The 22152-nt window shown below is 48.2% G+C and overlaps 1 protein-coding gene across 1 annotated transcript in view; it reads left to right on the forward strand.

Annotated features, from left to right (window-relative positions):
- The window catches only part of ZNF277 (zinc finger protein 277), an 88303-nt gene extending 68806 nt beyond the window's left edge, over nt 1-19497 (forward strand). The window contains exons 5-12 of the mRNA XM_039862792.1: nt 2600-2691; nt 5309-5419; nt 7310-7442; nt 13402-13469; nt 14590-14686; nt 16207-16249; nt 16927-17101; nt 19260-19497. Of these exons, the coding sequence (XP_039718726.1) occupies nt 2600-2691; nt 5309-5419; nt 7310-7442; nt 13402-13469; nt 14590-14686; nt 16207-16249; nt 16927-17101; nt 19260-19446 (906 nt within the window). The 3' untranslated portion in view covers nt 19447-19497. The remainder of the gene's footprint in view (nt 1-2599; nt 2692-5308; nt 5420-7309; nt 7443-13401; nt 13470-14589; nt 14687-16206; nt 16250-16926; nt 17102-19259) is intronic.
- The last annotated feature ends 2655 nt before the right edge of the window (nt 19498-22152 follow it).

Consider the following 22152-nt stretch of genomic DNA (forward strand, 5'->3'; position numbering starts at 1 on the left):
CGGATCGCGTCGTTGCCCTACGAGAGGCTCCTGAACGACAGAACAGAAGGCCAGCCGGGTGTTAGCTACTTGCCGTGAAGGCAGCCTCTGGCTTTACTGCCCTGGCTGTCCCTGCTGCCTCTGATTTCCCGAAGTGTCGGTCAGGCGCCCCCCACGAAGACCCGGTTTCTGTACAGCTTCAGGTGTCTACACTCAAGCCGCGCACGTCAGAGTCCACTGATAAACCTTAACTACGGCTGAAGAAAACCTCAGATGGCTGCGCGTCGCTCTGCTTCAGGCTCACAGATCTGTTTGGTTTGTGCTGAATCAAAGCCAAGGTAACACTGAGTAAGGTTTTTCTCTAACCAAAGTTGTGTTATGTTATCACAAGCTTGGGAAATATGAGCCAGAATGATGGTTTCTAATGAGCACGAGCGGATCTCGTGGGCTGAAAACGGGCAGGCACAGAACATGCTCACCATTTCCGCAGGGCAGTAACAGCGATTGCATCAAGAGCTTTATCTGCTGGGTTTTTGTTTTTGCTGCTGACAGAGTTGTCGACATAGGGATCTGAAATGTGTTTTTGAAGTCAAACCATGCATGCTTATGCAAGCAGAGCTTTCCTTTTCCAATAGCTCTTTTGTTGGACTCTTACTGTCAATTTTAGTTTTTATGTAAAGTTCACTTAAAGAGGGATAATTAAAATTGTCCAATTCATCAACTTTATGCCTTTTATTGTGCTTTTATCTACCACTTGCTACCAGCTTACAGCCCTGCCCTTCGGGAACTAGAACGTGTTCTTTACTTTTGTGTCACCCTGAAGTGGTGAGCGAGGTATTTGCATTCTGCATGTCGGAACTCCAGCATATTCCAGTGCTGAACCTTCTGGAATCCCCCCTGGAAACTCCTCGGTCAGGCCTCGCAGCACCCTGCTCTGTACATGTACAGCTCAGCATTTGCACAGAGGTTCGGAGAATCCCAGTACGGGTGCCCTGAGCGCCTCTGCAGCTCTCCTGCCCCCGCGGACCTCGGCCCGCGGATGCCCCTCGCACCGGTACCCCGAACGCCAGTCCTTTCTTCTGTATCCAGTGAGGTAGCTGCTCTTCGTTCAGATTTAATTTTCCTACGTTGCAATTTGGAAAATGCCCAGCAGAAAACTGGCAGTGTATTATTTTTTTCTCTTAAGGATCACAGCCCTGTGCCGTCTATTATCCAATGTCTGAAAACAGATAAAATATACGAAGCAGTTTGGTTTAGTAGTTTACAGGGGAAGTGAGAGATCCATTATTCCATTGTGACTGAAACCAGAAGTTCATGGAATTGATTTTTATCACGGTAGCTTCGCTTCTTTTTCTTCAGTGGATTAATATTTCTAGATGCTAATATTTCTAGATGTTAGAAGAGGCCATATTGAATTTATTAAGCTTCTAGACGCTAGCTCATTTTTATGCTGTTCTATAAATACTTGTAGAATCAGCAGTAAACTTTATGAAATTCCAATTTAGAGCTGTGTTGTAAGAACGTGTAGAGTAGCATGTAGATGTAAGAGCAGAATAAATACTTTCTTTTGACGTCAAAGAGTTTTCGTACCCTTTCAGAAGAGGAAGCAGGCAACAGCTTCCAAGGGCACGATGGGTAATAAGCACAGGAGATTGACACTGGCTGGATAGCAGCAACATCCAACATTTAATACGCCATGCGCAACTTGAACTCTTTACATAAATTATCTTATTTAATCTTGTAAACAATGCTGTGAGGTAATAGTTTCATTTTCCTCTTAAAAATGAGAAGACTGAGGATTAAAGAGATTAAATCAAGTCCAGGAGAGAGCCAGGTTTCAAATCTAGGTGTGCTCGGTGTTTGAGAGCCTAAGCTCTTAATCGTCGGACCAACATGTAGAAATGGCTGTATGATAGGAGTGGATCGAGTTGGATCTTAAAGAACAGACAAGATTTCTAAGAGTGAAAAAGCAGAGACATAAAGTCACCTCAAGGGAGGGTCGTGTAGAGCCACCCTAATGAGAGCAGGGAGTTACCAAAGCGAATTTAAATTATTAGAGAGCAACGGCGTACTTATGCGTGTAAACGGTACTTAAGAAAGTTTTTCCAGCAGAAAAGTGAGAGTGGATATGATGGAGAGAAGGTTGAAGTCGGAGAGACCCTCTAGAGACGTACTTGAAGTTTTCCCATGGTGACCGACTAGAAAGCAGACTCGGGGCGATGACACTGGGAATGGTGGCCAGAAGTCATTTGAAAGATGCTTCGAGTGAAAAATTGCTCAGACTAAACTGAGAATCACAGAAAGGGACAGGTCAAAGATCCCACCACATCTTCATTTCTGAAAGAGGGCGGGGTGGGAGCTGGCTGGTACAGGCAGGAGGAAGGGCGGGGAAGGGAGCGCGGCGAGGCCCTGGGGACCGTCTCCTGCAGAGCGGCCCGGGTGGAGCGCGCCTGGAAATTCAGTGCACGGCTTCGAAGGGGGGAGTTTGAAATTTTGTCCGTGTTCCTGGACTCCCTTTGTGCTCCGGCCCCGATTTCCTCCCATCCGGACTCTGACATTTTTCATTAGCCGACTGTGCATTTATTAAAGGTAATATCTCCTATCTGTTGCTACTTTACAGAAAGAAATTCTGGAACAGCAGCAGCAAGAACGAAACGATAACAGTTTTCGTGGCCTTTGCATGTTTTGCAACACGGAATTCCTCGGAAACAGGTTTGGCGGTTTATGCGTGTCTTGAAATGTTACTGTTTTTCATCTGAAAACTCACCAGAACATCTATAATGGTCATATAAATTAAGTTCTGTGGGTTAGCTAAGGACCCTTTTATGTTATCAATAGTAATTTTTTTAAAACATGCCTTACATCGAAGATGAACTTTAGTCGCTCTAAGCAGAATAGGGGAATAAATTTTTTAAATGCAGAAAATAGATTTGTGTTGAATGTCGTAAAACTTGTAATTGGCTGACAGGCACCCTGTCGTATATTAACTTGTTAGCTCTAGACTTTTAGCAGTTTGGGGTGTTTTGCTTTTGAAAATTAACAATGATAAGGATCTAAGGGAAAAACGGGGAGGTGGTAATTTTGACACTGACCCCGACTGCTCCAAAACCAGCTGGCGCGCTGTCATTCAACTCTGACGCTAAGCACCCAGAGTCAGCATCGGACTCTAGACACCAGCCACATGGCCAGGGGTCCCCAGCGGGAATCTTCACAAGCTCAGTCATTCACTGGACTCACAAAACTCAGGAAAGTGCTCTAGGCTGACAGTTACAGGTCAGGAACAGTCAAACTGAGACACACGTAGGGCCAGGGAGGGTCCTAGATGCAGAGCTGCTCCGCCCTCTCCCCAAGGAGCCAGGCAGGACGAATCACCCTGTCAGCCACCCATGCGTTCACCAGCCAGGAACCTTCGCGGAGCTCTGGTGTTCAGAATCTTGAACGGGGCTTCGTGGCGTACGCACGGTTGATTAGATCACTGAACTTCCCCTCTGGAGGTCAGACTGGCTCCAAGTTTTCGCATGTCTTGTAATTTTTTGTTGAAAACTCAACATTTCAAGTAACATAATTTGGTAACTCTGGAAATCAGATTCCTCTCCCACCCAGCCAGGGTCTTTGTTGTTGCGGTTTACGTGTTATGTGACTTTTCTGGACTGTTCTCTGACGTGTGTATTCTTGGTTGTATGTGGCCACTGAACTACCTGCTCCTTTAAGCTCAGTGTTTGACCAGTGATAAGACAGGTTGCCTTAAATGCCATGAACCAGTGGATCTTCCACCCTTTGCCAAGGGGCAGTGTGTGGGTGGGGGCCAGATCTTCAGCGCGCCATCTGCGTACCCCTCCGCCTTAGCCTTCACTCCCTGCCTGAGTAGAGCCTCGGGGTCAGCCGAAGGTGAGGGACTGGGGTTTTCCCAGGCATCGCCCAGGCACACACGCAGCCCTGCACACCTCCCAGGAGGATATCAGGCTTTTCACCTCATTCCCCATATTTTCTGTTTAGGTTGTTGGGCCCACCTGCCATTTACCACAACTAGTGTCACCTGAGGCAACTGCAGTGCCGAACCACTTGGGGACGTCTTATTCCGCAGGGCGCAGAGGGAAAATACTTGAGAAGGAGATATGCATTTCATTGGCTTAGCTCCTATGTCCTAACTCATGGACCTCGAGGCTCCAGAGAGGTCGAGAGCGGAACTAGTCTCCCATGAGTATGTTCAGCGTGACTCTTAAAGGCAAGAGACGCTGAGGCCACTTAGGGAGGGGGTGAGGGAACCCTCTGACCCACCATGCTGTTTGACCAGCTGTTATTTCCGACACCGTCCGAGGACAATCTAGAGTCTGCATCTTCATCCTGGGAGGTCTGGGCAGATGTAGCTGGCTCGGCTACTCCAGAGCGAACCTCCCTGGGTCCAGAGGCATGCGCCCTGACCCAGCACAGCCTTGGGGAGGCGGGCGGGGGGGTGGGGGGAGCTCTCTAACCCATACCACCTGCAGGAGGCACCCAGCTCCATCTGCGGGCCCAAAAGCACTGCAGAGTTTCCACCAGGCATTAGTTTTATTCAGATTTGTCAGTAGTAGCTAAGTAGTTAGACAAATGGACATATTAACTATGAGATTAATATATCCTACATGTGAAAAAATCAACAAACATTTTCATAGAGATGTTTGCTTTATTTCACTTTCTAAAGGAAAAAAAAATACATTAAAAACAATTCTATGGGAGTCAGCTAAGATCATAAAAGCCTTATAATATGTCACTACCAATGGCATGTGTACTAACGCATTCCCAAAACTGTCATCTTTATTTTATGAACTAAAGTTGTGACAAAGGCCCAATATTTTACACACAGCCTTTTCCGTGGAAACTGATCAACAGGCTGGTTGGTCATTGTGTATCCAGGTTATTATAACCTTGAATGTGATTAGATGTGTTGAGAGTTCCAGGTCTCTTTCCAGTGGTGACTGACCAAATGTCTATAGTCCCAGGTCCTCTTTCTGTTAGGCAGCTGTCTCTTCCTCTTCCCCATGATGAATTGGAAAAGTAGGGAAAGTACAGTTTATTTAGTGGTTTAAGGACAGAAACCTCTTCACCTGCAGAGCGTAATCCTGTCTGGTGGCGGGTGAAAACTCAGAACCCCTTTGGAGAACTGATGTGATTACGCGTGTACTTACGTACGTCGTGACGTGTCGCTCTTCTTAGCCCAGATGTGCGTTCCACTGTTTAGCGCTCGCTCGTACTTCTGATTAGTGTTGTTCATCATTTACAAATGCTCTTGCTGACCTGACTTGTTCTTAGATGATCTATAAGTAATCTAACTGCTGGCATTTCTTCCTAGATCCATCCTTTTGAACCACATGGCCAGAGAACATGCTTTCAATATTGGACTGCCAGACAACATTGTGAACTGCAGTGAATTTCTGTGTATATTACAGAAAAAGCTTGATAAGTAAGTACTATTTTATGAAACACAACCTGAAGCTATTAATCCTGGACTCTGATGTGAATTTTTAAAAATTAATTTGATGGCCAGAAGTAATTAAAGAAAGAATGGACTTTTCTCATTCTCGTGTTGGAGGGCTTCGCGTTTTGTATGACAGCCCTCGCTTCGTGTAGATCATTTGTCTTTTAGTGCTTTAATAAAAATGCCGCGTATGCCAAACACCGCACATACCAGAGAAGATGCGTTACATACGGTGTAAAGATCGTGCCCACTGTTCAGCCTAAGAGCTCGACCATCGGTGACCCCGTGGGCTCTTCCTCTGTCCCCTTCCTCGTCGGTGATTCCCCAGAAACCACTCATCTTAGTTTCGGATTTATAATCCCTTTACTTTTCACTGTAATTTCCTACATATTTAGTACAGTACATACACTGTCAGATCATGCTATGTTATGCAGCTTTCTGTGAGACCTGCCGTGCTCTGTGCATTCTCCTGCCTTTTAGAGTTTATCCACGTGCGTATATCCTAGCCCTCCACTTTTCCAAGGTCATATTCCGGCAACCTTGGGTATCTAGAGCTTAGCTCGGGGAAATGAGGAAGGAAATTCTCTAGGTTACCAAAATGGCTTTCAAAACTCTTTCCACTTTCTAGGAAAGGATCCGAGATTTTATCTCTCACAGCGTAGCTTTCTTTGTTTAAACATAATACTAAAGTAGTGTGGTGTCCCAGCCCACAACATGCGGGGCAATAACGTTAAAAAAGAAGTATCAAGGGATAGAGATCGACTATAAAAAGTTCCGAATTTAAATTCCAGTGTCAACACTACGTTAAAACAAGTCCCCTCCTCTTATTGAATGACCTTTCATTTATAAAATGATACCAGAATATCCCTAATCAGCTTATCACTCATAGATTGTTTACTGTAAAAGAATGTAGTTATTTCTGTGGCATACAAAATAGTTGAAAGGTGTTCAGTAGAGATGAAGACATAATTGAAAACTGAAACAACTGAGTTCAGTCGTTTGGTCGTTTTCGTGAAGAAGGAAGATGAGACGTACTCTGTGCGACTCCGGAAAGCAGAGGTCTAGTGGCTGTCGGGTAAGGTGACAGGCACCAGCTGTCGGTCTAGCATGAGAAAGGCATTTTGTCAGGAATCCCTCTGAGCCTGGGGATCCTCGACTCCTCAGGTAATGTGTTCCCAGCCAGTGAAATATTCAAGCGGAAGACACGTGAGAATGACAGTAGTAACTACCGATGAGTATGATGTGTGTGTATAAGTGATGCATAGGTACACTTTTGTTCCTACGTGTGTGTAAATTATCCATGTATAAATCACGTTATAAATATGTACATATTTATAATACATTATGTATAAATATGTACAAGTTATCATAAAAATTCTCTAAACTGTAAGTATTATCTTTAGAGTTCAGAAAATGGATGGCAACAGAGAGTTAGTAACTGGCAGGTACGGGAACTAGGACTCAAACCCTGCAGATCAGCTCACAGGACACACAAACCATGGACTAATTGTTCTACTCAGTGGAGGCAGCCAGTGCCAGTTAAGCAACTCAATTATTTGAAGAACATACCTACGTTTTCATTTTTAGGATAAGTAATTAAATTAGTAAGCCCCTAAAATAAGTTTTGGATGTTAGCTGTCGTTGTCACAGTTTTAACTAAATAGCCAACTGAGACAACTTGAAAATAAACCACGGTGTGCACCCTACAGAGCCAGGTGAATGAAGAGAGAGCGGTTGTGGCAAGGACGTCGCGTCCTATGTGAAGGTTCCCTGTGACCCAAAATGAAGAGCGATGGCTTGATCGTAGTCAAGCGCAGCTGCAGCAGCTGGTCAGGCGCCGTGACTCATCTGTCAGCGTCTGTCTGTTCCCCTCAGCTTGCAGTGCCTGTACTGTGAGAAGATCTTCCGGGACAAAAGCACGCTCAGAGATCACATGAGGAAAAAGCAGCATCGTAAGATCAACCCGAAGAACAGAGAATACGACCGGTTTTATGTCATCAATTATTTGGTAAGTCTTTCTCTTCATAATTTAAAACTCGGTTGCATTTCCTCAAACGAAAGTCTTTCTGAGGGCCACCTAATAGTTAAACAAGCTCTTACTGCAAAGGTTGAAATGTAACTGAGGGGCACTTGAGGCCGTGATTAGCTTTAAAATGGTTCATTTGCAAAGCATAACTTGATTTGATTTGTCTTGATCTGCCAGTTGTTTGTATAGTAAAAATATCCTGTCTCTAGAATTCATAATGATCTTGACCAAAAAAAAAAAACATAAAGCACTTGTATATCCACACAGTGTCCCCTATTTATTGTATTATCTGTCACCCTGTGGCCAGAGACTTGTGTGTTCCATTCAGAAAACTTCTGTTGGCCTCTGGCTGTGCTAGATGCTGTGCCAGACAATTCGGAAGAGAGAAAATCTCTCGGGTCTTTCCCCTCTCTCCCCATTGAAAAACCCTCCCCTTACACACGCACAGTTCTCTCGGGCCAGCTCATTTTTAACAGAAACGTGAGAGAAAGCGAATCATTTCACTAGGCAAAGCGCTTTCGTGCGTTTGGCTTGCAGGACCGATGAACGGGGTCACCGTGTTAATGTTCCCAGTACACTGGGCGATCCCCTCACTCAGAATCCTCAGCTCTCTTGCTGGCCTCTGTAGAGCATGGTGCCTCTTGGTTAAGAAAAGGTGTTCAGGTGGGTCGCTAGGTGGGCATTTGGAATTTCAAGAGGGGCTTATGGTTGGCACCCTAACTACGGGCCCCGCCCCAACCTGCTGATTTCTTAGGTGTAGATCACAGAGGCAGGAACTCTAGTGTACAGAGAGGGACTAAGTAACTCTCCCATGGGACTAGAAGGAAGATGTTGAGTTCTGTTTCTGACACTTGTCTAAAGCAAACGGAAATTGGGTTTTTTCCCTCACTGTGAAAGAATTGGAATTCAAATCCACCGGCCACAGGGGGCATAATTATAATCAGCCGTTTTATCTGTTGGACAGAAACTAGCAGATTCTGAATTATGTTGGAAATCTCTGCTCTAGGGTGGAATTTTTGTCTGTTCTAACTAATCCCGACGGTATTCAAATAAAATCCCCCTTGAAGCAAGTTTAGCATGTGTTTGAAGAGCGACTCCGCTACAGGTGTTTTACAGCCAGCTAAAGGCACAGGCAGCCCTCGAGCCCTCCGTCTCCTCCTCAAATCCCTCCATCATCCTGAGAGCGAGCGCCGCTTCTGGGCCCAGCCCAGTGCAGTGGGGGACGGGCATCCCCGTCAGCGCTAAGGATTGAGCTAGCACACTGAGCTATGGAAGCGATTTAATAGTGCTTCCTCCTGGGGCTCTCTTCACCTGACGTTAAGGAGCTCGGGACAACGGAACGTTGTATGGCTGGAGGCGTTTATCCCGCAGAGGGGACCTCACAGGGGCTGCTCACGCAGACTCCGCCGCCCTTGTAGAAAAGCATGATACTTCCTTCCCTGGGCGTCGTGTCGTGTGACTGTCGAAAGCGAAGCCGTCTGCAGGGGCCCGCTGTCTGCAGAGGAGCGCGCTGGGGTAGACCGCACACAGAGCGCAGGCCCGACGTGCGAGTCACAGCCTGAGAGCAGCGCTTCGGGAACGGCGACGGCGCCAAGGACCACAGGAAACGAACGCGGCGTCACGTGGGTGACAGCGCTCGCCGTGCTGTTCTCCCTGGCGCATCCACGTCATCGCGATGTGCCGGGCGCTGCGGGGTATTCACACTGTCGTCTGACCTGAAGCACGTTCTGTGACACAGGCCGCAGGCCCAGCGTACGGATTAGAGGACCGGGCTCCCAGGGTGGCGTAGCGAGAGCACGTTTCTTAAGCTCTCTGGGCATCGGTGGCCTCCCCTCTTTACACTCGAAGTGATGCCGGTGCCCACCCGCAGCACCTGAGGTCTTGCTTCTCGGCAGTGTCGTCAGTTTGACTTAAACAAAACAAAAAAAACACCGGCGCTCCCTCTTACTCTTTGGGTTGGGTTTCGGTCAAGTAAGGGAGGCGAATTCCTAATGGCCTGTTCGCCCTCCTTGCCTGTTCTCTTCCGTGAGAAGCTCGGCTGGGAATCGAGGTCAGAGGGAGGCCGAGGTCAGAGGGAGGCCGACCTCCTAGTCAGCCGTCAGAGGCTCCGACCCGTGGCCTTCGCCTTCGCCACCCGGTGCTTTTCCGCTGCGGGAAGTAGCCCACAGTGGGAATGAATTGTTGTAAACCTAAATGCTCGAGCATTCCGGACAGGATGTCAGCTTGCCTTTGGGAAGACTTGAAGAAGCCAGCAGCATCTCTAAAGATGTGCACGTGCCCTAAATTAGCGGCAGGCCTACCAGAGGGGTCAGCCTAGGACCACTGTAAATAAAAGGTATAGTGATACACAGAACGAAGACTGTTTCAGATACGGACAGTACGGAGTCGCCGTGAGGGCCAAGGCTTCTGAGCAGTCCTTGATACCCCATTAATGGAAAATGTTCACATGAAAAATAAATTCTAAAAATGTGTTTAAGCAGTGAATAATGACATTAGTTTTAAAAGGGGTGGAGGGATGAGAGACATTCACACGTGTTCCTCTTAGGGAGAGGCTGGCATAGGTGCGTGAATGGGCACCAAGGCGGGACAGTTGTGGCCAACGGTCCGTGTCCGGAACCCACGCCCCACTGCCCCTCCGCGTCAGAATCGGCTTCACACATTCTGCGCATCCGGTGCTGCCGGGCACCAGGCCCTGGTGGAGCAGAAGGAAAAGGCTGCAGACGAGGCGGTGGCGCTCACAGGTTGCCGGGGGACAGGCACGCAGGCAGCCTTCGTGTCAGCCCCTGCGATGGCGTGGGCAGGGCTAGCGTCCCGACCATCCTGTCACAGACACGCGCGGCGATGGGGCCGCACGCCCGCAGACTCGCTCACGGCCGCTTCAGACAGGCTCTCCAGACCAGCAGTGACGGAAGCCCCAGGGTGCTCCTGGCAAGATGCACCCCAATAATCATCAAACGTGGGAGAGCCAAGGGACGGGAAGGCTGGTTTGGGCTCTCCTCTGAGCTCAGCAAACTGACGGAGTGCTTTTTCATCCTTGGGTCAGGATTTCCCTGTTTTATACAGGTTTTAGATAATAACAGACTTCACGTTCATTAAAGGCCCTTCGCACCAGGCGGCCCACTTTGAGTTCCACTTTGTTTTCCCCCAAAGAAAAGGGTCCAGCGGACGGCGGTGATGGTTAGGGGGAAGGGTCCCCAGCAGCTTCGTTCAGATACCCCTGCCTTGGGGAGTAGCAGGCCACCCCCCGTCATCGTCGAGCCTTTGGCTGCACGTTCCTAAGACGCTCACATTTCAAGCCCTGAGTTTTTCTAAAGGGAACTATTTTTGCAGTGGTTTTATTATCCTCTGATTTATTTTTTATTCTTAAAATACAAAGCCATTTGTAACAAAAGTAGGCTCGTAACCTATTTTTCACAGTCCAGTTCTAGCTCTCTGTAATGAAGCGATTTACATTTAAACACCTCCCCGTCTCCAGTGGGCTTCGGAGCGGGCGCATATGTGCGTGCGTCTGGGGGCGGGGGCGCAGTGTCGCTGGGCGGAAGCTCTCCCCCGCGTTCTCTCCCACCCTCGTTGATCACGAGCCATCTGATGCAGGGGTTGCGGGGGCGTTCTGAACATCTTTTCTGACGTGCCTTCCAAACTTTGTTTTTCTTGTATTCTTTGCTTTCCTGACATGATTCATTAGCAGGCGCAGTGTCTTAATTAGAGAGTTATGTGCTTAATTTCTTTTTCTCTTTGGGTCTTGTTCCTGTAATAAATCATATATTTAACTGTATCCAAGCAAAACATTCTAGGAGAGTCTGGGCCACTGCCCCATGCAAGTGTCTTGTCCCCTAATCTACTAACAAACGGAGTTCATTTTCCTGTCATCAAGTGGCAAATGGTTAGTGCGAGACATCTAGCCATTTGCCTAGTACTAGATGCATCTAGTACTGAATACTGAGAAACTTGCAATATAAAACTTTGAGTTTGGAAGCTCGACAATGAAAGATATTTTTGTTGCATTTGGCTCAAAACATCTTTGATAAGCAGCGTTTGCCCAGGCCGTCGAGAAGGGCGATACGGCAGGTGGCGCGCCCTGAAGTGACATCTGGCCGCCCACGTCCAGAGAAAGCAGGCGATGCTGCACTTCCGTGCGTCACAAACATCCCGCCCATGAGGACCCTGTGGGCAGTGCTGAGGCCACGCTTGGCGCCCACAAGGAGGTCCAGACACTTGGGGACGACTCTGGGAGGTACCCCGCAGCGTCTAAACCCACTGCCTCTGAGGCCGTTGGGAGCTCTCTGCGCGTCGGCGTCTGTGCCACATGCTCCAGCATCTCTCCTCGAGCTGACGAATGGGCGATTTCCTTTCTCCCCCTAAATCATAACGGCACTTTTAGTTCTTTGTTTTTAGTTAAATGGAAACTTTTTTTTTTTTTGAGAAATGAAAATATTCACAACTGAGAGTCAATTTTGGTTGTGTTTCTTTCGAAAGAAAGATATCAAACAAAGACACCTGTGTTTGTAGCAGTCACGTTGGGCTTGACTGTAGCCAGAGTTTAGCTGCTTGAAAAAGTGTTCATTAGTGTCCCTCATCCCTCTTCAGAGCTGTGTCCGCTTTTGCAGCCTTCGTGTCAGCTCCTGCGATGGCGTGGGCAGGGCTAGTGTCCTGACCGTCCTGTCGCAGACACGCGCGGCGATGGGGCCGCACGCCCGCAGACTCGCTCACGGCCGCTTCATACAGGCTCCCCACGGCGGGGAGAGGGGAACTAGTGGCTCATGGGAGAAAGAAATGGTTGGGCCAGAAGAAGCCATTCCTGCCTAGTACTCCACGAAGTTTTCCTGGAACTGTGACCAAGCTTGCCAGACAGAGGGTCGACCTTCCCCATCACCTCTAAGAGCCAAAGTAGAGACTCAAGTACTTAACGATTTGCTGGTACCATGTGCTTTATATGCACTAACGAACTCATCTAATCAGCTCACGAAAACCTTTGAGATAGAATCTAAATCGGCGTCAAATTTTTAGACTTGTTCTGTTATAATTCAGTTCAAAAAAGTACTTTCTAGTGCCCACTGTGTGCCTGGCTCTGGAAATGTGACGATGAACAAAGGCCACGTCCTCGTGGACATTCTAGTGGAGACAAATGGCAAATAATAAGGCAGACTGATAGGCAAAATGATGTCAGGTAGCACTCAATGCTTTGGAGGAAAATAAAACAATAGAGAGGAATAGAAAGTGGCTTGGAAGACAGGTGTTATTTGGGACACAGTCATCTAAAAAGGACTGAGGTGGCGACTTTCGGGCAGAGTCCAGACGGGCTGAGCCTCGCAGGTGTGTGAGGGAGCAGTGTGTCAGGCAGAGGGTGTGATGAGGGCGGGGTGGCTGGGAGGGAGCGAGCTCGCTGTGTTTGGGGAGCAACAAAGGACCGGTCTGGGGACGCGAACTGAGCAGGAAGAGAAGCGGTGGAGAGGGAGCCAGGGCGAGGACTGGCATGGGAGAAGCCATGGGAAGGGCCACACTGCCAGAGAAGTGGCCCTTTCGGAGGTCACTGGCTGCTCTCAGGGAGACAGACTGTAGGGCCCTCAGGAGAAACAGACCAGCCAGCAGAGTGTTCCAGGGTCTCCGCCACCAGATATTGGTGGTTTATCTTAAAAAGATCCCCAAGAGATTCTTATGTGCATCCGGGGTTGAGAAACCCTGATTTACATTTCAGGGAAAAGCGTTTGTTTGAAAGGGTATTGCTGCCTTTCAAAAGAAAAAATAGTGAAAGCGTTTTAGGATACACGTATCCTTCCTTTTCCCCCAAGTAACAGTCTTAATGTATTCTACTTGTGTTGTTTGAAAGCTGACTGAGCGTGGCTTTTGTGTTGTCTTTTAACTTCTGTGTCTCTCCCTCCCTCCTTCCCGCTCCCCTCCTCCCGCGTCCCCCGTCTCCTGTCCCTCTGTCCTTCCTCCACAGGAACTTGGGAAATCATGGGAAGAAGTTCAGTCTGAAGATGATCGGGAGCTGCTGGGCCCTCAGGAAGAGTAAGACTCCTACTGCCACTAGTTAATTGCAGTATTTTAAGAGCAGGAAAACAGTTCTTTAATCATCTTACAAAAACTTTTCGGTTTAAAAACAGTTTGATTTTAAATTGTCCTTCTGAAAAGACAGAATGAAAGAAAGAAAACGTCTCTAAGCCATGCATGTGTTCGTGTAATGCAGCAAAAACTCGAATCCAAAATAACTTTGACATAAAAGTCACTCGAAGCAACTGTTATTCCAACTAAATAATGTTTTGCCATGAAAACTATTAAGCGAACACACAAGGAACAGGTCATTCAGAGAAAAATACGTCCCAAAGTGCTTCCCTGACTCGGCTGGTCCCCAGATCTTGAAGTGAGTGATCTTTGGGCGCTCCACGCGCCTGTCCCTGGCGCAGAGGGGACAGGCCTGCAGTTAAGCCTGTGCCGTCCTCACCCCACGGGTGGCTAACGCAAAGCATGCCCAGCTTCGCTCGTAGTCACAAGCCGAGAGGGTTCTTTCCAACCTACAAGCGTCCCCGTGTTCATCCTGTTTTCATTCAGCACTGTTTGGCCTTTTTCTCTCTTGGGATTTTGATTTTCCTGGTTTGAAAAGGGCGGGGGAGGGTCCTGTCTGCTTTTTGAATGGTCGACCTACCAAACACCGGATTTAACCCCGCCCCACTTAAAATGGTCAGTATTTCCCACATGAAAGGGACTCGGTCTACCTTTTTAAAACACCGTTTGTCACGCGGAAACACGCTTCCAGCGTCACAGCTCACAGCGCGTGCACTTAGCAGTCACGGTCAATGCGCGCGCACCCACCTCCTGATGCGTCTGCTTCGCAGAGCAAACCCAGTCGTCTCGGAAAGGCGGGCCCCGGTTCTCTAGGGAAATCGCTGCTCAGAAGGGAGGCGGGCGTCAGGGGACAGCAGCACCCGCTCACGGCTTCTGTGAATTTCACAGGCTGCTTTGAATTTCAGAGGCCGCACCAAAAAGTCACCATACGTACGATGTGACGGTCTTCACCAAAATGTCAGAGTTGCAGGAGAGGGGCAGGGTCTCCTCGGGAGGAGAAAGTCACTGTGGGGTACGCCTTCTGAATGAGGGGCATCTCCACGTGTGTGTTTTCTTCTCACCACAGAGACTGGTCTGACTGGAAGGAGCACCCCGTCTCTGCTGTCTGCCTGTTCTGTGAAAAGCAAGCGGAAACGATCGAGAAATTACGCGTCCACATGGAGGTGAGGTGCTTGCACTCGTTGGGATTTCATTCAGTTCTCACGGGGAAAGCTCATAATTATTGCAGCCTCATCAGATAGTGCCTGTGGGTTCTCAGTCATCATCCCATTCCTGAAAGTGCTCTAAGCCAAACAGGAGACAGGCCACGTCCACCTGGAGAGCCAGAACTCAGGGCCACCCAGTAGCGGTGCCTGGCCCAGGCGAGCTGTGTCTGTGGGCTTTCACAGAGCGCCAGTGCCCTCCCGCCTCCGAGATGCTCCGAGATCATTCTAGCTTAGGACGCGGGATCTGCAGCCACGGTGAGCAGTGCCCAGCACAGGGGCAGGTCCTGCGTCTTCCTCCAGGGCTCCCAGCACTGGTGAATGAGCAGGGAGACTGCTGTCATCCACGAGGCCCTTGGGGGCTGCTGGGGACTCGGAGGCGGGGAGGGCACAGCGTGCGACCTCGCAGCAGCTCCATCCCGTGACACGGGAGTGAAGGAACAGGAGGGAATTCCTGGCGTTCCCTCTGGACGCCACTTTTATGTGACAGCGAAACTTGAGACTAGTAGTGATCCAGCTATTCATGCCAGAACATCTGAGAGATGACACAGTACCACGGCTTGGGGACAGAGGGCCGACGGTGATAGAAAAACACCACCAGGTGCTGGCGTGCCCCACTCTGCGAGCACGGGCGGTCCCCCTGCCTCAGGCACCGTCCCCTTCATTAGAAACGCTGGTCCTGTGCAGTAACGGACAGCAAGGAATCAGAAAGCGTAGCGTTCACCCCTTTGAAAGCAGAGGGTCGCTTTCTCCGAATCAGCTGCCACCGGTACGTGTGTGGTTTCAGTGTCTGCGTTCGGGTCACAATATCCTCACGTCTTTGAGTGGAAACAAGTCCCCTCACCCCCGCCCCCATGGGGGGGCTCCCTCTGCAGCGGCGTCCTCACCCTCTGCCCGGGCATGGTCAGTGACACACGTCATGCGGTTCCTAATTGTGCCGCCTGTGCAGTTACACCGGCCTCCACAGTGCGAGCTTGTAAGTTAAAACATTTGCCCAGGTGCACAGTCGCAGAGATGGGACAGAATAGCCTCTGCGCTGCAGAATTCTTTTTACTGTAATTTATGGGAAGATGTGAGTGGAAGGAAACTTGCGGGCTCCAGCAGCATATTTGACAGCATGAAATGAAGAGCAGAAATTGTGAAACTATTCACCTGCTCGTGAAGCAGAGAACTGACATGCGTGATCCTAGTCCAGACACAGTCCAGCAGGGCCGCATGTGACCTGGAGGCCAGGGACACTTGTCAGGCCGCAGAGTGCGTACCTAGTGAATTGTCAAACCTGGAGCTGTGGACACTTAAAGTGTTGTGACTGACCGACTCGACGCGTTTGGGTGTGGTGGGAAGTAGTAGATTTCCAAGACTTCAAAAGCAGAAGATGATGAATGAGACCGATTTCCCACAGTGAGTAATGAGCTGTCGTGGCTGCAGCCCGGAAGGTTAAACGCGTGTGTGCTCACAGCTGTATCCTTTCCTCCTTCCAGGATGCACACGAATTCGATCTCCTCAAAGTAAAGTCAGAACTGGGTGAGTTTGACTGGGGAGCCGTTCCCCGTGGCATCCACTGCTGTCCACTGTCCTGGAAGCAGCGCTGCGTTCTCGGCCGGGACCCGACCGTGACCCGACCGTGCACAGCGACGCGGGTCTCCCCGCACCAGTCTCACCACCCAGCGGGTCACAACCGTTTTGGACTGTAATGTTCAAATATGGTCTTCGACTTCATGTAGCGTTTTTTCCTCTTTCCCGCAAATACGAATGCTTCAAATACAATACTCGTTAACGGTTAATATCTGCCAGAAAGGGGTTCACGGAAAGAGCATGGATGTCAATGTCAGACGGGTTCATATTCCAGCTCCCGCACTTACTGACAGGGTGACGCTGGGCCTGGGTGAACAGAATGCTGTAGGGAGTGGAGAGTGTGTGTGGAACTCCACCGACTGCTCGGGGGTACAGCCAGGTTACTTCTTACAGACGTGCGCAATCGCATCATGCTCAGTAGCTCCATGACAGAAATATTTGGGGCATTAAAACTAGCACACAAGCCCTAACTGCTGGCGGTTACTGTTTGGTATCTGTTATCATGCTTTATAACTGCTCTGCCTCTTCACGTTGATTAAAGAGAAGTGGCTCTTTGAAAACATTATGAGAGCGCAAAAATGTGTCTGACCAGTCTTCGGATGAGTCTGTATACTTTCATTTTTCAGGATTAAATTTCTATCAGCAAGTGAAACTGGTCAATTTCATTCGGAGGCAGATTCACCAGTGTAGATGCTATGGCTGCCATGTGAAGTTTAAGTCCAAAGCAGACCTGAGGACTCACATGGAAGAAGCTAAACACACATCGCTGCTTCCTGAAATGAAGACGTGGGATCAACCGGAGTGAGTATTGCTCCGTCTCCATTGTTTCATAACTTTATTTAATTGATTTAAACTTATATGAAAAAGATACGCGTGTCAAAGCGAAACATCTTCAGAAACCTTATTTTTAAAGCAGTCCCCTTTCACAAATGTAACCGTTTAGATATATATGTAAACAGATACAGAATTATAGATTTTTAAATTATATTTTGTTAACAAAACATTGTAAGCATCTTTTCATAGCTGTTACACATCTGTTGCGTCAGCTTTTTCTTATTTTTACAGCTTTATCGAAATGTAATAGACAGTTGGTCGTCCCCACTCAGTGTGCGGGTCAGTGAGTTCCGACAGGTACAAACGCCCACGAAGCCATCGCCACAGTCAGGACGAGGACTGTGCCGTCAACGCCAAGCGTTGCTGAGCCGCCTTCTTTGAGTGGCGTAGGCTTCCCTTTCTTTTAAGCAAACATCAAGGAGTGGGATGGCCGAGTCGTATGTAAGGCGTATGTTTAACTTTTTAAGAAATAACCAGTTTTGCAAAGCGGTTGTAACATTCACATTCGCGCCAGCAGTGTGTGAGCGTTCCTGTTGCTCCACATCTTCGCCAGCACTTGGTGTGGTCGATTCTTTAAATTTTACTCGTTTGTCGTGGTAACTGATCGTAGTTTTAATGTGCATTTCCCTGACGACTGATGATGTTAAGCAACTTCTCATGTGCTTATTTCCATCTAGATCTCTTCCTCGGTAAAGTGTCCAAAATTTTTGCACAGTTTTAAATTTGATTCATTTCTTATGATTGAGTTGGAAGCTTTTTTTAATGTATCCTAGAAATAAGTCTTTTGCCAGAAACATGCTTTGTAAATATTTTCTCAGTTTATCTGCTCTTGTATTTATTTTTTATTTTTTTTAATTAAAATTATTGGGGGTGACATTGATTAATAAAATCAAATGTTTCAAGGGTACAGTTTAACAATATGTCACATATATATCGCACTGTGCTCACCACCCAGATTTCCTTCCATCACCAAATATTTGACCCCTTTGACCCTTATCTACTTCCCCTGCTGCATCTTTTTAATGGGTGCCAAATACCCATTCTTTTCACTTATAGTGATAGCATGAAAATCCATATGCCTGCATATTTTTATACACTTATCTCATTATTTCATTTAGATAAACTAGAATTTACTATTTTAAGGAGTATGCAATGACTAGGACTTTTGGTATGTATTTGGCACGTCAGCACATTAAAAACATTAAGCAGTTGGTCTGCTCATGCGTACCTGCTCAGGTACTGTCAGACTCCCAGGTGTCCTTTGCCAGTCCAGCCTCCTGGGCCGGTTCTCACATCGCTCCGGATATCCTCAGCTGAGGTGACCTCTGAGAGGCTCTGGGGCTCTAGCTGCTCGGAGGTTCCTCTATTCTCAGGGGCGGTGCGTCAGGCCTCCCTGCCCCCAAAAATAACCTTTAACCAAAAAGCTCTAGTTTTTCCCCTTTAATACAAAAGGCTTTAGTTTTTCCACAGATCACAGATTCATGGGAGGATAGTCGACTCTGGATTGACCTGGTACCTTGTTCCTAAAATTCTTCTTACGTAGGTTGAAATCCTTAGAGGCCCCCAGAGCAAACAACAAAGTGGGTCCAGCAACCAGGATAACGAACGTAAAACGGTGTATGTGTTTTATTTTTTGATCACCTGGATGGATGGAACCAGTAACGACCAGGTTAGGCAAGAAAACACAATGGGAAACAGCTGTTTTCATCAGATATTTAAAGGATTCGTATATGGAAAAGTAACTGTATTTGAACTTCCGTTAACCTCCAGGGAAGAGCTAGGACCTTTGAGTAGAACTGAAAAGGATGTCGTTTTTAGTGTCATACGAGGAGGTATTAGTGCTGTCCCACGCTGGAGTGGCCTTTTAAGACAGCGAGTTCCTTATTATGGCGGATGTCAAGCAAAGTCTGACATCCTAGCAAGGGTACTAGTCAGACGGAAGTTAGCCAGCGAAGGTCAAAGTGAAAGTCATCCAGAGTTGGCTCCCTTACAGCCTTTGCAAGATGCTATTGAAATTGTTGGCAAGGAAACCGAGCAAAATTATAGTAATATGTACATTCAGCTGCCTAGACATATTCTGTATAATATATAATTTGGTTATTCAATATACCTGTGGTGGTTTCAGGTATTATTTCCCAACCTACGAGAACGACTCTCTGCTGTGCACGCTGTCCGACAGTGAGAGTGACCTGACGGCGCAGGAACACAATGGAAATGTGACCGTCATCAGTGAAGACACGTCGAAACTGCGCGCTTTGAAACGAAGCAGCATCCTGAACCAGGTGCTCCGACACCAGTGCCTGGAGAGCTAGAGGGAGCCGCCACGTGAGCAGCTTTTCGTGTGTTTCTCCTGTGAGACAAACATAAAAGCACAATTTAAACGTGGACGTCAGCAAAGGATTAGTCCTTGGTGAAATAAACTTAAAAAAAATTTTTTGCCCAAAAAATAAAATATAAAAATAAAATGAGGACTTTTTGTTATTTTGGCTCTAAAATTTTATTACCTAATCATCATAAATGATCTCATTTCAATAGACTCATAAATATCTGTAATAAGGACATGCAAATCACAAAGAAATGACATGTTCACATTATTTATAAATCAAATTTCAGCCAGTGGTTTCAGTCTCTTCCCCAGGCTTTCTTCATCCAGTAAGTCACAGAGCCTGACGGGTGTGTGCTTCGTGCACTACCCTGGGGAAGCTGTCGATCTGGTCAACAAAAGGAGCCTCAGAGGAAAGGAAGAATGATCAAGGATCCAGATGATGCACAAATGGACACTGTTTCAGAATAACCAAGTTCTGACGGTGGTGTCCTCATTACTGCTTTCTGCCCAGAGTTCCCAAACTCCCTAGAAACGGTGTGAAGCCAAATCATTTCACTTAACACTGCAGTATATATGCACAGCTAAGGCATGTGTACCGTTTTTGAAAAAACGAAGCCATAAAACTATTGTGACATCTAACAAAATTAACAGTAACTTAATACCATGTTTTCAGTTTTCCCTACTTCTCATGAAAATGCCTTTTTAAGACAAATATTGTATGCCTCCTGATAAGCTGCAGTGAGGAGGATAAAACGTCGCTTTTAAGGGTTCCTCCCAAAAATGTATAATGTGGATATAACGAAGAAACAGAAAGCCAAGTTGAGGGACAGTTGACAAAATAACCGGCCTTTATTCTTCAAAAATCAAGGTCATGAAAAACAAAGACTGAAATGCGTCCCAGACTAAGGAAGACGAGACGTCACAGTGCGCACTCCTGGCCAGGTCCTGGGCCGGGGAAGATACGAGAGGGGCAACGGGCAAAATTCGAGTCAGGTCCGTGGTGCAGGTTCGGTCCTGGCGTTAACTCCGGGTTTGGCGATGGCAGGGGGCTGAGGGGACGTCTTTGTCCACCACACACACCGAAGTACTGAGGACGGAGAGCATTTTGCTTGCAGAGGCATTTGCTAGAAGGGCCACCGTCTCGGGGACGGTAGGTGTGGCCAGGATCGCAAGGAACCCACCTCGAGCTACCAGTAAATACGCGAAGCCCCAGGCGTCAGGAGGCAGAACAGATAGATTCAGGCCCTCCTGGGAGCAGGCTGGACGGTAAGGCCGGGGAATTCCGGGGTGTCCCTGGGGAGCTGCGCTTTCGGAAGGGCCGTCGGCGTAGGGTCTTAGGGCAAATTTGTGAGGCAGGGGAAATTTTCCCCTTCCCCTCTTAGTTCTTCTGGCTGTTCACACCATTAAAATGACAAAAGACAGTCACAGGAGAAAATAACCGAATGTAATTACATGTGTATGTACGGGGGTTCCACAAGAATGTGGGGCTCAAGGACATACCAGGCAGTTAAGGCTTGTTACCCATGTTCAGCTAAGGAGAAGGAGGGTTGTGGTTGGGGACTTCAAAGGGGAGGAAGGCAAGTCACGTGGAGACGGAAAAGCAAATGTCTGGAAAACAAGTGTTTGCTGGGCCGACTTTAACAATGAGACACAAACCTTAGATCAAACGGCCTTGTCGGTTCCTCCCTGCCCATCACCCCTGGTCCATATTGCACCGTAGTTACCCTTTTCAGCTTTCTACTCAAGGCCAGGGTGCTGCTTTCTTCAGTCGCCCAGAATCCAGGTGCATCCGACGCCGGCTGCCTCCACCATGCCACCGAAGTTCGGCCCCAAGGAGATCGGAGTTCTATAGCTGAGGTGCGCCCGTGGGGAAATCGGTGCCACGTCGGCCCCGGCCCCCAAGGTCAGCCCCTGGGCCCGTCTCCAGAAAAGGTTGGTGATGACATCGCCAAAGCAACCGGTGACCGGATCACAGCGAACTGACCACTCGGAACAGACAGGCCCAGACTGTGCCTGGTGCCTCCGCCCTGATCATCATCAGGGCCCGCGAAGCACCGCCCGGGGCCAGAGAGAAGCAAAAAGCCCTTGAGCGCCATGGAAATGCCGCTTCTGATGAGACTGTCAACATTTCCCAACAGACGCAGCTATGGAGCTCTGGGACCATTAAAGGGATCTGCGGACCTGACGGCCGCCACCCTTGTGACGTCATAGGTGCATCAGCACTGCTGCGGTGGAGCGCCCAGCCGTTACCTACGAAGGAGAATATTTCAGTTAAAGATCATTTGACAATAGAGATAAAAAGTAATAATAAAATAAAAACATTACCTATGACAATATAGCTCCCTTCTGGAGCGAGTCTTATTCCAAATTCTTTTAGGTAGTTAGGGGGAAAGTCCGAACTTCTTCTCGAGTCTTGTTTTTAAAAAATAACCAGCTTAAAACAATCAGTATCCCAAAGAAGCACATTTTGGGGTGGCAAACGCCGCTCCCCTTCCGGTCCCACCAGAAACGGACCGTAAGGTAAGACCGAGCGCAGGTCACTTATTCGAGAGGTGAACCCAGGAGACGGCACCGGTACAGGAAGCGAAGGCGCAATGGGAGGGACGCAGCGCGGCGCGTTCATGACGCGGTCACGGCTGCGGGCTGGGCCGGGCCACCCGGAGATGCCCACTCACCGCCGCCAGGGCAAAAG

This window comes from Pteropus medius, unplaced genomic scaffold (assembly GCF_902729225.1).
Source record: "Pteropus medius unplaced genomic scaffold, Ma_sr-lr_union100, whole genome shotgun sequence".
In the NCBI taxonomy this organism is placed as follows: Eukaryota; Metazoa; Chordata; class Mammalia; order Chiroptera; family Pteropodidae; genus Pteropus; species Pteropus medius.